At 45.1% G+C, this 19043-nt stretch overlaps 1 protein-coding gene across 1 annotated transcript in view; it reads right to left on the bottom strand.

Annotated features, from left to right (window-relative positions):
* LOC306781195 (cyclin-dependent kinase 18-like) overlaps positions 1 to 19043 on the bottom strand; it is a 42014-nt gene that overhangs the window by 19210 nt on the left and 3761 nt on the right. The window contains exons 2-5 of the mRNA XM_079273938.1: positions 13352 to 13527; positions 10393 to 10557; positions 3520 to 3693; positions 281 to 354 (exon numbers count right to left, since the gene is read on the bottom strand). Of these exons, the coding sequence (XP_079130064.1) occupies positions 281 to 354; positions 3520 to 3693; positions 10393 to 10557; positions 13352 to 13496 (558 nt within the window). The 5' untranslated portion in view covers positions 13497 to 13527. The remainder of the gene's footprint in view (positions 1 to 280; positions 355 to 3519; positions 3694 to 10392; positions 10558 to 13351; positions 13528 to 19043) is intronic.

Below are 19043 nucleotides of genomic sequence, written 5' to 3'. Positions count from 1 at the left end.
GCACATCAGCCCAGCGTCCACACTACTCCGGAGTTTTAGAGCACAAGCGATGCCGGGTAAGTTAAAAAAACTCCGGGTTTGTGTGGTCGTGTGGACGGGTCGAAGCAGAAACAGAGACCTTTGAAACGATGACGTCGACGCCAACGGTAGCTGATCACTGATTCGTCACGCCGGCGTAATAAAACAAACAAACATCATCACTACTCGGCTACCATAACCTGACCGTGTTGTCTTTACCAGCAGCTTTCGTGCCGTTAAATTCAGCATTCTATAATTCTACTGCTGCCGACATGCGGAGGAAGCAGCCGTTATTGTAGCGGCTGGTGAGCGGCGTGTCCTGCGGTGTTATCGGACCTACGGAGCGGACGTTTGAAGTCACGGTTTGAAGCTTTGAGGACGGAAACAAAACGGAGGACTTTCCTTTTCTTATCGATGCTTATTTTGTTCTGCACATTTGTGACGTTCACACAGAAACTGTAAACGAACAAAAGCAAAAATGCTCCCCAGCGCGGCAGAGACTTCAGCTTTAATACCGTACGTGAACAGCCATGTGATGTTGGTTTTCAGACGTGCTAGTATGGACGGAAATAATGGCGGTAAACGCATTAGTGTGGATGTAGCCTTAGATTTCATTCACCCGTCTCAGATACACAGCAGAGGATGGATTGTACCACCAGCAATGCAGTGGGGGGGTGTTACACAGAGGTGTTACCAGAGTGTGTATAAAACGCCATTAGTAAGACGAGGAGGTCAGAGATCGATATCACCCAGCATGCAACGTCTTTTCCCGCCAACCCCCCCACAACTCTGTTCCCCTCAGACTCCATCTGATGAATGAGTCACGGTGCAGCAGACACCGCTGCCTCCATCAGAGGGGTTTGTGTGAGTGAATGTGGGGGGAAGGGTCTCTCTTTGGGTTTCAGGGTATGCTCTCTAGTCTGGGTCATGTGCAGCACATACGCTGTGTGTGTGTGTGTGCGTGTGCGTGTGTGTGTGCGTGTGTGTGTGTGTGTGCGTGTGCTTGGTAGAAGAAACTGACCATGATGTACTGTTTACATTTTAAACAGACACCATAGGCAGAAGAGTGAGACGGAAGGATAGGGGAGCAGGATTTCAGTTGAAATAAGATCAGGAAGTAAGAAGAAGAAGAAGAAGAAGAAGAAGACGAACAAGAAGAAGAAGAAAAACAAAGAAGAAGAAGAAGAAGAAGAAGAAAAACAAAGAAGAAGAAGAAGAAGAAGAAGAAGAAGAAGAAGAAGAAGAAGAAGAAGAAGGAGAAGAAGAAGAAGAAGAAGAAGAAGAAGAAGAAGAAGAAGAAGAAGGAGAAGAAGAAGGAGAAGAAGAAGAAGACGAACAAGAAGAAGAAGAAAAACAAAGAAGAAGAAGAAGAAGAAGAAGAAAAACAAAGAAGAAGAAGAAGAAGAAGAAGAAAAACAAAGAAGAAGACAACGACACAGAAGAAGAAGGAGAAGACGAACAAGAACAAGAGGAGGAAGAAGATGAAGTAGGAGAAGTAGAAGGAGAAGAAAAATACAAAGATTAAGACAAAGTAGAACAAGAAGAGAAAGAAAGACCACAAAGAAGAAGAAATAGAGTAAGACGAAGGCGAACAAGTTGAAATCGGAAAAGGAGAAGACAAAGTAGAAAAAGAAGAAGAAGAAGAACAACAACAACAACAACAACAAGAACAAGAACAAGAAGAAGGAGGAGGAGGAGGAGGAACAGCTTTCTTTGTATTGTTCAAGATGGATTCCTCTTACGCCGATGGAGCTGTCCGTCGCTCTAACTATCTGTTGTCAGAAGCAGCATAATGCTCGTTAGCAAAACAGGAGTCTCGATGTTCGGCCCGCGGCCTCGACAGCCAGACACGAGAAACACGGCGTCTGCACGCAGAGCAGCGTGGTAAGAAAACCGAGAGCGCCAGTCTTCATATCAGGAATCAACCCACCGATGGTGAAACCGCAAACTCAAGGAAACAGACACCGGAGAGACGGGGAAACTGATCCAGGATATCTCCCCACACACACACACACACACACACACACACACACACACACACAGCCCTGCTAATGAGACATAAGGTCGGTCTCACTTTCAGAAAGGTCGTGATCTCCTCTGTTTGTGTGAAAACAGTCATGGAGATGAGGGCGGATCAGACGAGGGGGGCTGACCTCGGTGGAACAGTCCTTCACCTGCTGCCTGGAAACTATGCGGTCCGATAATGTTCTGCTGCGCGCCGATTTGTCTCTCATACGCCCAGAATAACATGATGTGTGCAGCAGCTTTCTCACAGAGGAGCAGTCAGGAAAAAGTGAAGAAACAAGAGAATGAACAACAAACACTAAAAGAACAAAACATGCAAATAATGCAAGATAAAATATGCAAATAATGCAAGATAAAACATGCAAATAATGCAAGATAAAACATGCAAAAGAAGAGTGACGGTTAGTTGAAGGCAACGCTGAATAAAGAAGTTGGTGGTTTAAAAATCGATTGTCATATTTGTGTGAAAGTTTTATATTGAAAAGAGGCGTCGAAGGATTATAAAACAACAAAGTAATCTTGTCCCAAACCAACGTTCCAACGTTGAAGAGCCAGTGGAAAAGATTTGCTTCACGAGTCCTTCAGAGAGGAATGGAAATCGAGGGATTTTATTTTTAACATCAGCTCTCACGGCAGCCCAGCCTTTGAGGTCAGAGGGTTCGCTGGTAGAACGAACAGTCACTGACTACGTCCGAGGCATTAACACTTTTACAACTCTGCTTTGAACTGAAGTGTTCTACTCCTGCTTCCTGCTCTGAGGCCAGAGGCAGCAGGAACAGAGATCTCACACGCACACACACACACACACACACACACACACACACACACACACACACACACACCCCGGGCCGTCTTCAAACCAGCCACATATGATATTTAGAAATGAATAAATTATTATTTGTAAAATGTTCAAATCCGTGGGATCAGCTTATTCTACCAATTAAGGGGAGACACTGCAGATGAATGGGGTGAAAGAAATGTCCTAAAATATATCAACACGAAACCTCCACAGGATGAAGACATTTCTTTTTTAAATGTTATGTTTAAATATGCAAGAGAGACATGAAACTTCACCACTTCATCGCTCACATTAAGAGGATTATTATTTGTATTTAAACATATTTTAAATATGCAAATGAGGCGTTATCTAATAGTTACCTTTGGTGAATTTAGCAGAAATCTACAGATGTAAACAGACAAAGTAATAAAATGAATGTTTCACATTCACAAGAAGACGTGTTGGTGAAGAAAAATAGACCAAAGTCTAAAGTTTGGGCTCAACATGACTCCAGGTCTCTGTCTCTAATAGAAGCATAGGACACATGTGTGTCAATGCACTGGCATTAAAACCATTGTAGGCCGTATTACACAAAGACGTGACTCACACAATCATCCAGATTAACCCTAAAAAACCCTCCACAGATGAGAGTGTGGGTCTGATTATTAAATGGAGGACGGAGCGGAGACCAGACTCACCGATGCGGTTTCCTGGAGGACGGCACGAGTCCAGCACTCGAAGCATCCGGAAAGGTGACGGCCTCAGCGGGGGGTCTCTCCCCCCAATCCTCATCATGCCCTCTCCCACTCTAGCCTCCCCCGTCCTCGGGTTTCCCGCGCCGGGAGCACGTGCAGAGCCCCCTCGGGGGTTGCCTGACAAGTCCATCGTTCCAGTGGGAAGTGGTATTAAAATATATATAAATATATATATATTCAAAAGTACATTTCACAAAGAGCCGTTAAAGGGCAAAAAGAAAGATCAAGTCTTCAGGCTGTTTGTCCCGATAAGTGGAGGACAGGTCGGGAGGACAGGTCGGGAGGACGGTGCAGACGAATCACAATGCAACAGCTCCCTCGGCCACGTCTCCACTTTAACACTCTCTCTCGCCCCCTCCCTCTCCCTCCCTCTCTCCCTCTCTCTCTCTCCCTCTCTCTCTCCCTCTCTCTCGCCCCCTCCCTCTCTCTCTCCCTCTCTCTCTCTCTCTCTCTCGCCCCCTCCCTCTCTGCAGTCTCGCTCTGCCTGCTGACTACGGAAGGTCAAACGGCGTGCAGGTAGGCGCAAAATGCTGCAGAGTCCAACGTACACACACACACACACACACACACACACACACACACACACACACACACGCTGGAAACAGTTTAACACTTGATCATCAGATAATAGAATAACAGGTGTTGCATCTGAATAAACATCCGGGTCCTCCCGAGGAAGAAAACACTTGAACTATATGACCTCTTTCCTTCTCTCTCTCTCTCCCCCCCCTCTCTCTCTCTCTCTCTCTCTCTCTCTCTCGTTACTTTTCTATTTCCAGTCCAGTGTCTTGATGTTTTTTCTCCTCCTGTTCTTTCACTGTTATTCAGCTCCACTCTCTTCAGGCTGTTGTCCTCCTCCTCCATCCCCTCCCTCCCTCCCTCCCTCCCGCCCCCTCTCTCTCTCTCTCTCTCTCCCCCCTCTGGCGCCCCCATCGGTGCAGTTAGTCCTCTTGTATCTTGCACTCCCTCTCTTCACCTTGCTCTTTACTCCCCTCCCTCTCATGTGATACCAATCTCCCTCCCCCTCCTCCTCCTCCTCCTCCTCCTCCTCCCCCTCCTCCTCCTCCTCCTCCTCCTCCTCCTCCTCCTCCTCCTCCTCCTCCTCCTCCTCCTCTCTCCGTCTGGGTCCAGAGATGGTGTTGCATACGGTGCGATCCTCTTTCTTGCACTCTGTCTCTATCGCATTCTCCCTCTCTCTCCTGCTCCTTCCCTCTTCCTCCTTGTCTTCATCACTCTCTGGCGCAGAAATCGAGTCCCTCGGAGTGACGCCTCCGGCATCCCATCGTCCCATCATCTTCCCCCGTCTCATACTTCCTCTCCACCTTCCTGTTTCTCTCTCTCTCTCCACCCCCGTGCCTCCCCCGTGGACCTGAAGCCATTAGTCACTCTCTACCCGTGCACACATGCACCGTCCCTCATAAACGCCACTGCTCACGCGGCAACTGTGCATCTCTATAAAAACATGGCTCTGGGTGACACACCTGCAGCGCAAACACATTAGGAAGAAACACACATTCGTTACGGAGATATCGAAGGAGGACCTAGCCGGATGTAGGAAGTGTTGATCCTGATGAATGTTTGGCTGAACTTCTTTTCTTTGTTCAGATACTAAACTTCCGTCCCAAAGGAAATGTGAAGAACGGTCTGAAGGGGGCAGCAGCACAAGCATCAAGGTCCCATTACAACCCAGTAACAGCACCGCTAAGTCTACAACAACCGGCTGTAGACAGCTGCTACTCCGACGACGTTACCACGGAGACCCCCCTGTCACTGACTGCACTCCCTGAAGAAATGTCATGTTTTTATGTGTCATGTGTGCTAACGTCCTCTGCTGATGTTAGCTCCACTAACATTTAAACAGGACGAGCTCCACATCCACTGAACCCGCCTGAAGATGAAGAACATCTGAAACCGTTGCATGAGATCGAGACGATGCTACGCTGTGATTGGCCGGACTGCTTTCAAGGGGCGGGACAAAACAAAGGCTCAATTGAAAGTTTTGTGAAGACTTAATTGTTGAATTGTTTTACAGGTGTCTTTGAACAGTTGTGCCTTTAGTAGAAAGTGACAAAGTACATTTAACCTAGTATTAGGTACAGTGTTGGTGTGCTTGAACTTTACTTTTTACTTCACTTCATTATTCAACAGCTACTACATTTCAGATTTGGATTTTAAAAACAAAACAGGATCAATACATGAAATATGATGCCTTGTTATAGATTAAACAACCCAAATAAGTAATTCTCGACCAGTCGACAACCTCCATTTTGGAAAAGTGAAGCCGATGCTTCACGTGTTAAAGCTGCATTCTCTCTAGTGTCCACCAGGGGGCGACTCCTCTGGTTGTATAGAAGTCTATAGAAAATGACTCTACTTCTCTCTTGATTTATTCCCTCAGTAAACATTGTAAACATGAGTTTATGTCTCAATCTCTAGTTTCAAGTCTTCTTCAATACAGCATGATGTTCATTTAGTACATTATGCTCCATTTAGAGTCACACAGACCATAAAGCAGGGGATGCTTTAGGGCGGGGCTACACGCTGATTGACAGGTCTCTACCACAGCGTTGTCCAGTCCGGGAGTTAACCCTTTCACGGTGTGTTTTCACTTCATGAAAGTCAATTGTAACATTTGAGTCTTATTCAGAGTTCGGTTGTCTTGAGTCATTTCTGGTTGCAAAAGAAAACAAAATGGCGACGGCCTAAATACTGAATTCAAGGCCTCAAAATTGCAGTCCATAGACCAACAAGTGACGTCATGACCAATACGTACTTCTTATATACAGACTATGATCTCGACCAACTAAAACCTTATGCTTACAGTTTAATGCATCAATAATATAATACAAAAACTGGCTATTCTGTATCGTGAGCACCTTTAATTTGTACATTTTAAACTTCTGCAATATATATTTTTTAATTTGATCACAGATCTTATATTATTTTTACAGAAAGGTATTGAAGCGCCACATCACCACCGTTTCCTGTGTGCACATTTCCTCGTTAAAAATAAGCGTTTATAGAACGTTGAACGTGTTGAACGGCGACTTCATCCAAAATGTCAGCGAGATAAAGTATCAAATGCCATATTTTCACGGAACAACACTTGAAATGTGTGCAACACCCGTGAGATAGAAGCGCACCTCTCCAGTCGGGTCAACAATCACGTTGCCTTCACTGACAAACACGCTGCTGTAGAACAGCTCTCACACCCAACATGTCAATAATGACGCATTTAATTAGAAGACTACTTACACAAACACACTGCCCACATAAAACGTAACGTACCGCTGGCTTAGGGAAGTAAACATGGGATCATTGGCTCACTGTATACTGAACACATAGTGAACACATTTCTAATCCACCTCCGTGCAGAAGGCGTATTAAAATAAATATTTGGGTGAACATTAAGTTGGCATTGTTCACTTCAACTTCTCTACATGACTCTGAAATAGTTCTCCTCACGTATGCTTGGTAACATTTGAGTTTCCAATGAAGCTATACTGTATTATACTGTAGCGGCGATTCTGTTTGTATCCATAAACACCAGTCTGCCTCCAGCAGAGAGACAATAACAATCAAAGTGCATCCAACGTCCCTGAGGAACACAGAAAGAGGAACAGGGAGACAGGGAGAACGTAGACCGCAGTAATGACCTCGAAACCTTTTATCTGCATCCAATGATTCAGTTACTGGGGCCGACTGCCGACTGTCAGCTGGAGGTCCCCAACGCCCCCCCCCCCCTCTCTCTTTCCTACATAGCTTTGAAAATCAACGGCATTCATAAGCAACATATTCCCTCGTGCCTCAAGCATGAGCTAATGTAACAGCAAGCCCACACACACACACACACACACAAAGCTTACAAGACCAACTGCGTAAAAGGAACCCACTCTATTGTTCCTATTAAATCCAATCTGGAGGGTGAGACAGGAGGGTTAGTGTGAGCAAATGGCCGAGAGTGGCCGGGAGTGAGGCAGAGGGCTCCAACGACTAATGCATTCCATGAAATCCCTCACACAGACGGGGTCTCTCGTGGCGGTTCACGGGGGGAGAGAACGGTCTGAAGAGCTTTCCTTCTTTTATCTTTAGAACCATTCTGCGTTCACCTGGAGGTTAAACAGAGCATGTTGATGTAGAGAGAAGAGAACGAGAGGAGACATCTGTGACGGTATCAGAGAGCAGCCAGCGGCTAGAAACAAAAGGACCATATAGGGTTCTTCTCAGAGGACAACCCATTTTGGTTCCTGTTAGAACTTACAGCCTACCTTGAACGCAACATAAAAGGTTATACCTAGAACCACATGTGAAAGGTTTCACCCAGAGTTTCTGCAGAGAACCCTTCTTTGGTGTAATGGTTCCACACAGAACTCTCTCTGGAGGTTCTATCCAAAACCTTTCCACCTTCTTAGGATGCAAACAAGAACCCAACCATGGGGTTCAACAGCGACCCCTTTTATGTTCCAAGGGTTTCATCTAGAACCGAACCAGGAGGTTCTACCTAGCACATTTATATATTCCAAGGGTTTCATCTAGAACCCACCCAGTAGGTTCTGACTAGAACCCTTTTATGTTGCAAGGGTTTCATGTAGAACCCTAGAGCCTGAAAGACCTGATGTGGTGCAGAGCAACCTACAATAATCTTGGTTCACAATAACAGTTTTTTGGGGGGGGGGGGGGTGGTTCTGTATTGTGTGCGTTCTCTTTTTAACCCTTAGTCTCACAAAGAACTCTTGAAAAAGCCTTTCTAAGTTCTTCCACAGAGCCAGAGCGAGAGAGAGGAGAGAGAGAGAGAGAGAGAGAGAGAGAGAGAGACGAGAGAGAGAGAGAGAGAGAGAGAGCGAGAGAGAGAGAGAGCGAGAGAGCGAGAGAGAGCGAGAGAGAGAGCGAGAGAGCGAGAGAGAGAGCGAGAGAGAGAGAGAGCGAGCGAGAGAGAGAGAGAGAGAGCTCTTTAGTGCAGCAGGAAAAGAGAGATTGCATCATCATGTCGCTCTATTAAAGGGTGCGACGTGCTCCGACTGCTGAGTGGCACACAGTGAGTCAGCAAAACCAACCAGTGGGGGACACACACACACACACACACACACACACACACACACACACACACACACACACACACACACACACACACACACACACACACACACGCCTAATTATATTAACAGAATAGCATCTATTCCAGGTTCGGTAACAAGCGTGGTGCATTTCCAGGCCTTTGCTTCGCATCGATGACAGCTGTGGATGTCACAGAATGAAGTGGCTCTGTGAGGCCGAGTGGTCTGTGGGTAACAGGCTGGTGACTGCAGGAGGGCAGCAGCTGAACGGGGTGAGGCACCAGCACGTGGGACGTTTTTCTAGCATGCAGAGCAGCCTTTATGCCGCTGCATCGCATCTTCCAATTATAAGGCCACCCTAGTGGGCATCGTCACAACTCTCTGCTGAGAGGGGCATCCTAGAGGGCCCCGCATCACGTTTACATCATCTATTAAACACCATTGATCTGTGTGTCTGATATTCATTGGGTTTGTCTTTGTCATTCGTGTAGTTCAGATACATTCTCGTGTTCTAACAACTGGCATGTTTGAGAACAGTTTGGGAAATACGAGTGTTCGCGTTCTTACCGAGTGCAAGAGGAGAAGATTGACACTGTAGGGAACGACCGAATTCACGGGGCCCCTTTAAGGGAGGGGCCCCTGGTGACAGGGGGGGTTAAAGGGTGGCAGGAAGTGAATGTGTGTATGTTTTGTATGGATGGAAATAAACGGCCACATGGTGCAGCCAAAGGGAATACTCGCCTCCTTGTTTGTTTCCACGCACCTACAACACCACAGATATACTGCATCTGTTTGTTAAATATGAAAGCACAGCCAGATGATGGTTAGCTTAGCTTAGCACAAAGACTCAAAGCTGAATAGAAGGAATAAGCACATTTCTCAAAATGTCAAACTCATCCTTTAACGCCCCACATAAACATCTGTTGCATTCTACTACTGCCGTGTACTTCTACTGCTATTGTATGTCTGCGTATTTGCATCAAAAACTTTTTCGGTACCAACTTAAATGTGTCCATAGAGCAGAGTATTGACAACTATCTACTACTGAAAGCTGCCATAGATTGTGATGCATAACTTAATTTACTTCAGATAAATCAGACACACTATTTCTTTCATTTATTTAGTTTTTGGCAGTTTTTTCAGAAATATATTGTAGAAGTATTGGTACTGAATCTCAGGAATCATATTAGCAAAAGTATTGAAAATGTTCAAACTATACCCAGAGCTACGCTGCTGTCCCTGTTTCTTAAGTTTCCATTCTTATCGGATTCCCAGCCTGCCTGATCGCAATGAAGTGTAAGCGCCTGTCAAAAGTAAAAGTACTTATTATGTAGCACAATGGCTCCTGTCTGAGTTACGTCATGTTATTCGATTGTTCTTACTGGTTTATTATCGTGCATCGGACTGTATACATGGATCATATATATATTTGTGTTCAAACCCTTGATCCTCAAAGTAACTACTGCTGTCAAATAAATGTTCAAGCAACATTCGCATTAAACAATGTCTGCCTGTCAAACGTAGAAGAAGTATGACGTGGCATAAAATGGAAATACTCAAGTACAATAAAAACACCTCAAAATTGCACTTCAGTATTTGCGTATGTGTACTCAAAAATACTTCTTTACTAACATCTGAATAAACAGAATCTATGAATTTGCGTGAACATTCAGCTGCATGTTTATTTGTATTGCGCTTATGGACGCACGCATGCATCACTGTGTGTGTGTGTGTGTGTGTGTGTGTGTGTGTGTGTGTGTACCCAGAGATCCAGTCCTGCGCAGGCTCAGGTAGGCTCTGTCTCTTTCCAGCCCGCCGCCCGGCTCTCTGCGCAGAGCGGTGCGGCCCAGGTGACCGGCATACTGACGCAGGAAGGAGGGAGCGCTGTGCGAGGCGGGAGGGTGCACGGCGCTCACCACCACGGGTTCTGAGAGACACGCGATGCAGGCGGGCGGGAGGGAGGGAGGGAGGAAAGGAGGAAAGGGAGACAAGAAGAGAGTGCGAGAGAAAGCGAGAAAGTGAAGGGCGGGTCGACACAAAACCAGAAAAAGGAAAGAGAGGGATGAAGAGTTGAGGAAATGGAAGAGGAGAGGGAACAGAAGCAGTAAAATAGAGAAATGGTAGGAAGGAAGGGAGGAAAAAAGAGAAAGGCGACACAAGGTCACCCAGAGACCAGACAGTAGAGGCAGCAGAACATGTAGGAACAGCACAATATGTAGTGAAGAAAGACATAAAATGAAATGGTGGGAATGAATACAGCTGCTGTACTCGTGTTAGAAGAAACAGGTCTGAGCTCACAGTCACAGAAATAGAATGGAAAGTGTGTGATGCATGAGGCGTGCAAAGGGGAAAATATGTTGAGTCATGAACTGATAAAAAGGTGGATTTTTGAAGAACGGAGAGTTAAGAAAAGAATAAAGAGACATGCAGAGGAACAACTAGCAGATGCATTGTGGGAAACGTGCCACATGACGCGAAGGGAACGACCGATGGAAGGACGGGAGAAGATATTAAGAGGACTGTTGGTGGAAACAAATGCTCCTTAACTTAATATGTGGCCGTCTGCATGAACGTATCATCTTCTTTCTTTTCACATTCAGTCGTATTAATGGACCAGTTGTGCAGAATGTGGGTGGAAGCCCAAATGTCTCATATCTTTTTAAATAATCCCCAATTTACACCACATTGCACTCTAAATTCCACTGTGTTCGTCAAGCATGAGGGTCTAAAGAGTAGCTGAACTAAACCTGCGAGTTTGGGCAAAGTGCATCTGCCCTGGAAGTTGAAAGATTGCCTCGCGAGCGTGAAAAGAGCCTCTGCTCTCTTTTTTGTGGATTCATTACATAAAATATCAGCACATTACAACATCTGGTGAATAGTGTTAATGACTGATTAACTGGAGATAGCAATATGATTTACTATGCTGTGACAAGAGCGTGTGGATGAAGCATTAAGTTAGTTAATAAATTAGCTAGCTAGCTGGCTAATTCCACCATCATTTCATGCTACAGTTACAGAAGATTAAAACACACCACATTAACTGATGGACTTGGTCAAAGCTACTTTAGCTTTAGCTAGTTTTTAACATTATGGCCGTTACCCTAATGCTCGTAACTAGCGCTAATGCTAACTGCTAACGCTAATCACTGCCATGCTGACTATTATTATGATTAGGTTAAGTGTCTGTTACGACAAAATACAGTATAAATTCTCACAAACATTTGTGAATTTGAGTTTACATTCAAGGCTGGGCTATGTCAACGCCAGCGATTAGCATGAGTGATAGCTATGTGTATGCTAGCGATTAGCATGAGGCAAACTAAAAAGGCTAAAAAGGCTAATATTCCTCTCCATGTTCTGCAAAGACATTTTATAGGAAGGCAACCGCCATATTCCAATTATACATGATGTATAATTCAAATAATTTGACCTAAAATGTCCAGATTAGGATACTATTAAATAGCTGTATATATATATATATATATATATATATATATATACACACACGCGCGTATTTATTCTTGGGTTTCAGCTAAAAAAAAAGTGGTTTGCGGGTTTAGTTATTGTTCTTTTTCCTCTTAAATCCTCACAGTCTTGCCTCCAGTAACAAACCTCAAAGAACACAGTGCAAGAAGTCAAACTAATTAGCTCTGTGAGAAAGGGAGTGTCTCTTTAGCACAGCGTGACTAAGATATATAGAGATGTGCGGGTCGGGTCGATGCAGCAAAGGAAAAAGGGCAAGAGGAGATGTACCAGATGTAGTGGTGAAAGTTTAATGTCCCTCTCCTCATCCTCTACATCACTTCCTCCATCGCTACGCTCTCTGGAAATGACCCGACATAGCTTGAGCTATTAAAGACTAAAGAGAAGGATGTAAAAAAGGACGGCGATGGCAGGCAGTGAGATTAATCAGGTAGCGGAACAAAGAAACAAACGTTACTGCTTCTTTCTGCAGACTAAAACACAGCTCAGACTTTTCTTCTTTTCTCACTTCCTGTCTCTCTTTCTCCTCTAAAACAAAGCATCTCTGTCTGGAGCCGGAATATGATGCACACACACACACACACACACACACACACACACGGTCAGGTGAGGTCTTCCCACAGAGGGGCCTGCAGGACTGGAGGATGCCCAGCAGATGGCAGCCAGAGTTCCTGAGAATGACGTTGCTTTTTATTTTCTGTGATCATGTGAATATGTGTTAATTCACACGTTAACTTCTCCTCTCTGTCGTGATGGTAAAGTGAAAACAAACAAAATAAAGTGATGGTGACGATGAGGTGAAGATGACGAGGGTGAGTTGAAAAAGCTCAGGTGTGAGTTTACATGTCTGCATGCCTTAATGAGAGTATTAATACACATCAACACATAAATACAGTTCAACATCAGACTCTGCAGAACCTTCCTGCACGTCCTGTGATGATCAGTTATGACTTCTGTTTGAAATCTCTCCCCCACATTATGGCTTCATGCACTTAAAGAACTAATATACATCAGCACGAAACTTCCCCTGTTGATTCCTGACATTAAGACAATACGTTTTCTGAAATGTTGTGTTTAAATATGCAAATGAGGCATTATCTATTGGTAACTTTGGAGAATTAAAGAGACGCCTCGCTCCCCCTTTCCACAGAAGCTCTTCCTTCCGAGATGCCGCGGTTGATGTTCGGTGCGTATACACGGCGTGTGATGGCGTCCGCTCAGGGTTCTTGTGTTTTTACCTGCGTGCGTCTCACCGTCGTCCCTGGCGGTGCTCGGCTCGTCCAGCGCCATCTGTTCTGCCAGCTCTGACAGCGAGTCGTCGACGGGCCGAGCGCTGCGTAGAGACATGGACAGCCGTCGCTTGATAATCTTCATCCTGTCCATCTTCTTGACAGCACCACCGGGGCCCACGGGCCTGAAAAAAGGGGGAGGGACAACCACCATCATCATTACCAGGGTCATTGTTTTTCATCAGAACCATCACCAGCTCGATCCACGCCCCGGCCCCGTTGATCTTCATTGCACGGTGACACTACTGCACTGCAGCCTCGGCGCATTTTCGACAGTTTATTCTTTTTTTGGAGCTCCCGATGATTGTGTTTGCTCACGCAGCGTGTGCTCTCATTGCTATGGAGCCCAAGTGCAAACACAGCAGAATAAAGAACACGAGGGAGCCGACACAGAGGGAAAGAGAGCAACAAAACAAAACACGGAAAGAAAACATGAAACTGTCCGACCGTGCAGCTCGCTGGAGGTTCTCAGGGAGGAGCAGCGACAGGAAGCTCACCAAGTTCAGTAGGAAGACGAGACTTTTGCATGATGAGGTTTGTAGTTGATTTCTCGACCCTCCTGCCGGTCACTCCGCTTAGCTCAGTTTTCATTTACATACAGACATTTTACCGCTGCATTCAACCCTCTGAACACCAAGAAGGTCTTCGCTCCTGTCACATTTTCCTCTCTGCAGCCTTGTTGTCCTCTGAAATATAAAGTTCTGCTCCTCTATGGAAACAGAACCATGATGACTAGAAGTAGAGAGAACTAGAACATGTCTTTAGTGCAGAATAACACTGTTAGAATGACATGTATCATAAAAAAAACACAAGTTGAATTTCTGTGATGATGTATTTTACAAAAATTGGAAAACACTGGAACATTTGTTCACAGGCGTTACCACTGTAGGAAAAACATGGAGGCTTTACGTGCTGTACATATTTAACTATTTCCATTTTTACATCCTCTACTTCAGCCTCTCCTCTCCTCCACTCTCCTCCTCTCTCCTCCTCTCTCCTCTCCTCCCCTCCACTCTCCTCCTCTCCTGTGCTCCTCCACTCTCCTCCTCCTCTCCTCCTCTCCTCCCCTCCTCTCTCCTCCTCTCCTCCGCTCCTCTCCTCTCCTCCCCTCCTCTCTCCTCCTCTCCTCTGCTCCTCTCCTCCTCTCCTCCTCTCCTCCTCCTCTCCTCCTCCTCCTCTCCTCCTCTCTCCTCCTCCTCTCCTCCTCTCCTCCTCTCCTCCTCTCCTCCTCCGTGTTCAGCAGCCTGACGTTCAGTCAACGTTTCTCTGATTTGTTGTCACATGACTGTTGGTCTCAGCCAAGTCAATCATGGCTTCATAGTTCCATTGAGGAGTTCAGAATCTGTTTAAAGCAAACAGTTTATTTGGGACACGATTTTAAATGAGACATGCAGAATAAATGTTTTTGATGGGGTATCTCCATTTTAAGGTTCGTTTCGGTTGCTTTTTCTGACGGAAGCGTTCATAATATGCAATGTAATACAGTTTTTCTCGATTGCTAAGACACATTTCTTGAAACGGTCGCCCATTCTCTCAAAACTGTAAACACAAAACCTCATCTTCAAGCACGATTTACAAAACCTCTGAATCCTCTTGCAAAATGAAACTTTCGCCTCAAAACAGTTTTACCTGTGCTCAAAATCAAACACTGCTCTCAAATCATAAACAAAGTGATCAAAATAATATACACCATCAAGCAGTCAGTAAACAATACACCAATAAATATAAAACACATTGTTCAAAACATATAGTTCTCAGGGAGAAGTAGATTTTTAATCTCAAAACAAATTTCATATGAACGAAAACATGTTCTATTACAGTCGCTCAAAATTGATCAGAAATGACTACTGTGCTTTGCTCTTTGAAATTTCTTTTGTTCTTCCTCCTCCTTGTACCCCTATTTGTACAGTACTGTACCCTGCATCTCACAAACGTGTCCTTTGTCTCTGTGATACTGTAATTCTTGTTCTTTCTTGATATGAACCTGCAACCAGTCAACATCTATTGAGCAGTCAGTACTGTTACTGTAACAAATAGAAAGCACGATGTTCAAGGCCATACAATTTGTTTATTGTACATTATACAGCCTACAATGCACTGTAGGCCTACTACAGCATACAATACTACAGTAAAAGGGACAAAAATCAAAGAAGTCAACATATCATCAATGTGCTTCCTCTTGTCTTTGGGCTGGGTCAGGCCAGAGCACTTCGTCGACATCACCTTCAACCACCTGTTTGCTCTCTAAACTGGCTAATATTGGTTGTGTCACATCATTTGATACAAGTGAAATCCATTTTGAGTGATTGTGTTTAATCAATGACATGTGTTCTCTATTTGTATTTGATCGTTGCCACTTGTGTTTACCAGTGTGGATGACATGTGCATTAGAGTGCAGAATGTGTTTTGAGACTGAGAATGTGTTTAGAGTTTTGCTGAAAAGTCTAAGTGAGATCTGCAAATTGTGTTTTACCATGTGACACAGTTTAAGGTATTGACAACAGACTGCACAATCAGCTAAATGAGTTCAGGCAACTGAGAACTTTGCTCAGCCAATGGGTTTTAGTGTTTTAGCAATTGAGAAAAACTGTAACATAATATGTTCAAAGACCGTCATAAAGATGACAATCTGACGATAATGATGGTTTTCACAGCTTCTGGCTCTGATAAATGGTGTACTTTCGGATGTTAAAACAAAAGAGACAAAAGATATATATATATATATATATAATATATAATATATAATATATAGTTTAGAGAGCCCAGCAGACATTTCAAATCTGGTTTCAGTGTGTGTGTGTGTGTGTGTGTGTGTGTGTGTGTGTGTGTGTGTGTGCCTCTACGCTCTGCTGTACTAGCCTGGAGGTAGAGGCATCTACGGCAGAGTATTTCTGTCCCCCTTCTACTTCTATCTGACCCATAAGAGCTGACAGGAACACACACACACACACACACACACACACACACACACACACACACACACACACACACACACACACACACACACACACACACACACACACACACACACACACACACACACACACACACACACACTCTCTCTTTGTGTCCAACCTTGGCGGCTTCAACAAAAGCCATTCATCCTTTCAGGCGCTCTGTCTTTCAGTCAGCTAACCCTCTGAGGGAATTCAAAGCCAGCGATCGTCGCTCAGCACGACTGGCCTTTTGTTGTTGTCCACTAGAAGATGCTCTGAGGTGACGATACATTGCTAGCAACGTTGCCTCTGTCAGTTTACAGGAGCACTGTTGGATGCGGTTTCCCACCTCAGCCGCTTTCTGAAGTTTAATAAAGAGAACAACCGGAACGAAAGGAGAGCGACTCACATTCATTCCATATCACCCGTCACCCCGTGGATTATCAGTACGGAACGAATCGCCCTCCCCCCTCATTTGCATGTTTTTCCCAGACTTCCCTCCAGAAGAAGACCGCTCGGACGAGGAGGCCGAGTTCCTCCTCGTCATCGGGAATAAATGAGTCACATTATGGGGGGAACGGCCGGTAACATAACGCAGATAAATACATACCAGTGTATCATGAACACACACTTAGGCTTGCACCAGGATGTCTCCACACACACACACACACACACACCTGATTTCACAGGCCTCACCTTATCTCTGCTGGATTAGCGTGAGCAGTAATGCAGCTGGAGTCTCATTACCCAGCGGCTCACAGAGGGAAACGCTTCAGGGTACCACAGTGTGTTATATATGGAGCTGAGAGATCCTATTTTATTCATAGGATGATGGAATCAGGTGCAGTCTGACTTGTAAACAACTATGAGAAAAGAAGCAAACGTTCATTTTTGTGGGAACGAATGAGATATTTATTGCTACTCAGTTTGAAAACTTTCTGCATCTGCCGTTAAAGAATATCCGATTATAAGCCAGACTTTCAGTATCACTGTGCATTCATTTCAGCTGCTCTTTCATCTGTTCATGTATTCGTGTACGTCTGCCCGACAGCTGCATGAATGTGACTTTTTATTACTTTATGCTACATTCATATTTCCGTCAGTTTTTGATCTTTGCTGCAATATAAGTTTCGAGTAAAGAAAGTAAAGGCTCGGCTTCATTCAGTGATCAGGGTCTTTACCATATCGACACACAGCTCAGTAAACACTGGACTCGGATCAGTACCACAGACTGTAGAAGAAGTGGACGTAGTCGCCGTCGCCATCTTGGACTACGGCCGTCTCCATGTTGTTTTTATGCAACCAGTGAACAGGAAGTGACCATATATGGACTGAGGAGGAGTGACGTAGAGACGCGGTATACATGTCTGCTAGAGACCTGTCAATCACTGTGTAGCCCCGCCCTAAAGCATCCCCTGCTTTATGGTCTGTGTGACTCTAAATGGACCATAATGTACTAAATGAACATCATGCTGTATTGAAGAAGACTTGAAACTAGAGATTGAGACATAAACTCATGTTTACAATGTTTACTGAGGTAATAAATCAAGAGAGAAGTAGAGTCATTTTCTATAGACTTCTATACAACCAGAGGAGTCGCCCCCTGGTGGACACTAGAGAGAATGCAGCTTTAAGACACACTTTGGCTTCACTCAGCCTGGTTTAAAATGAGGTGAAGGTGGTACCTTCCTGGTCTCTGGATGGTCAAGTATGTCTGAATATTTGAAAGACATTCCACTCATTTTCCAAAGTACCGGCGACGGGTACCAGCTGTGCTTTCTGCTCTCTCTTCCCTCCGACAGCGAGTTGAAACACACACATGCTATTTATCTTTGAATAAAAATCGAACATGTTGTGCCGTCAATAGCCTGACAGTTGTAAGACATGTCGAAGTGTATCGGCGTTGGTCAACTTGTAAAAGAACAACAAAAGGTTCCCGGGAGAACAAAGCGTTGTGAAGGTGCGTTGCATGTCGGAGTCTCGTGTGGTGCAGATGGACGTGGCAGTGGGCTGAGTGGGCTGAGACATGTGGCCCACCGCGAACAGATGCACAACTCCCACTAAACAGAGGGAACCCACTCCAGATGACTCAGGCCGCTCTCACTCCCTCAGAAAGACACTACCAGCAAAATACAGCAATCAGCTGTGCAATAAAAGGAAGGAGTGGCGGCTCGGTGATGGAGGTAGTAAAGGTATTTGTGTGCTTTGTGTGGTTGCACGGAGGTGAGGTGAACTGACACGCTCCTGAGGAGGACGACCAGCCTGATGTATTTAAGACACGCACACACGCACCATTTTGGGTTGCTAGGTTACAGGCCCAGGCTGGAACCACAGTTTTCCATCTCTGAGGTGAGTGAGTGAGTGAGTGAGTGAGTGAGTGAGTGGCAAAAAGCTGAGAATTCACATCTATCTCATCCTCAACACACACACACACTGATAAATCCAGCTAAGCCTAACCCTGCAGTGATGCCACTCTGCGCTGCAGCGTGTAATGCTGCTCTGGGACTCCTCGGCCAGCTTTGCCTCTTTAGGAGCTAAAAGAACGGCTGAACCTGAGTGCAGTAAACACACAAACACGGGCGAGCTGCCAATCAAAACACACACAGATGGAAACAGGTCGTTAAGTCGCGCCCAGGTGCTCGCTAGTTACTAGTTATGGAGCGCACACACACACACACACACACACTAGTGACTATGAGTCCTGT

This window comes from Melanostigma gelatinosum, assembly GCF_949748355.1.
Source record: "Melanostigma gelatinosum genome assembly, chromosome: 8".
NCBI lineage: Eukaryota > Metazoa > Chordata > Actinopteri > Perciformes > Zoarcidae > Melanostigma > Melanostigma gelatinosum.
The sequence above is the reverse complement of the archived record's forward strand: the minus strand, read 5'-3'. Positions and strand labels throughout refer to the sequence as shown.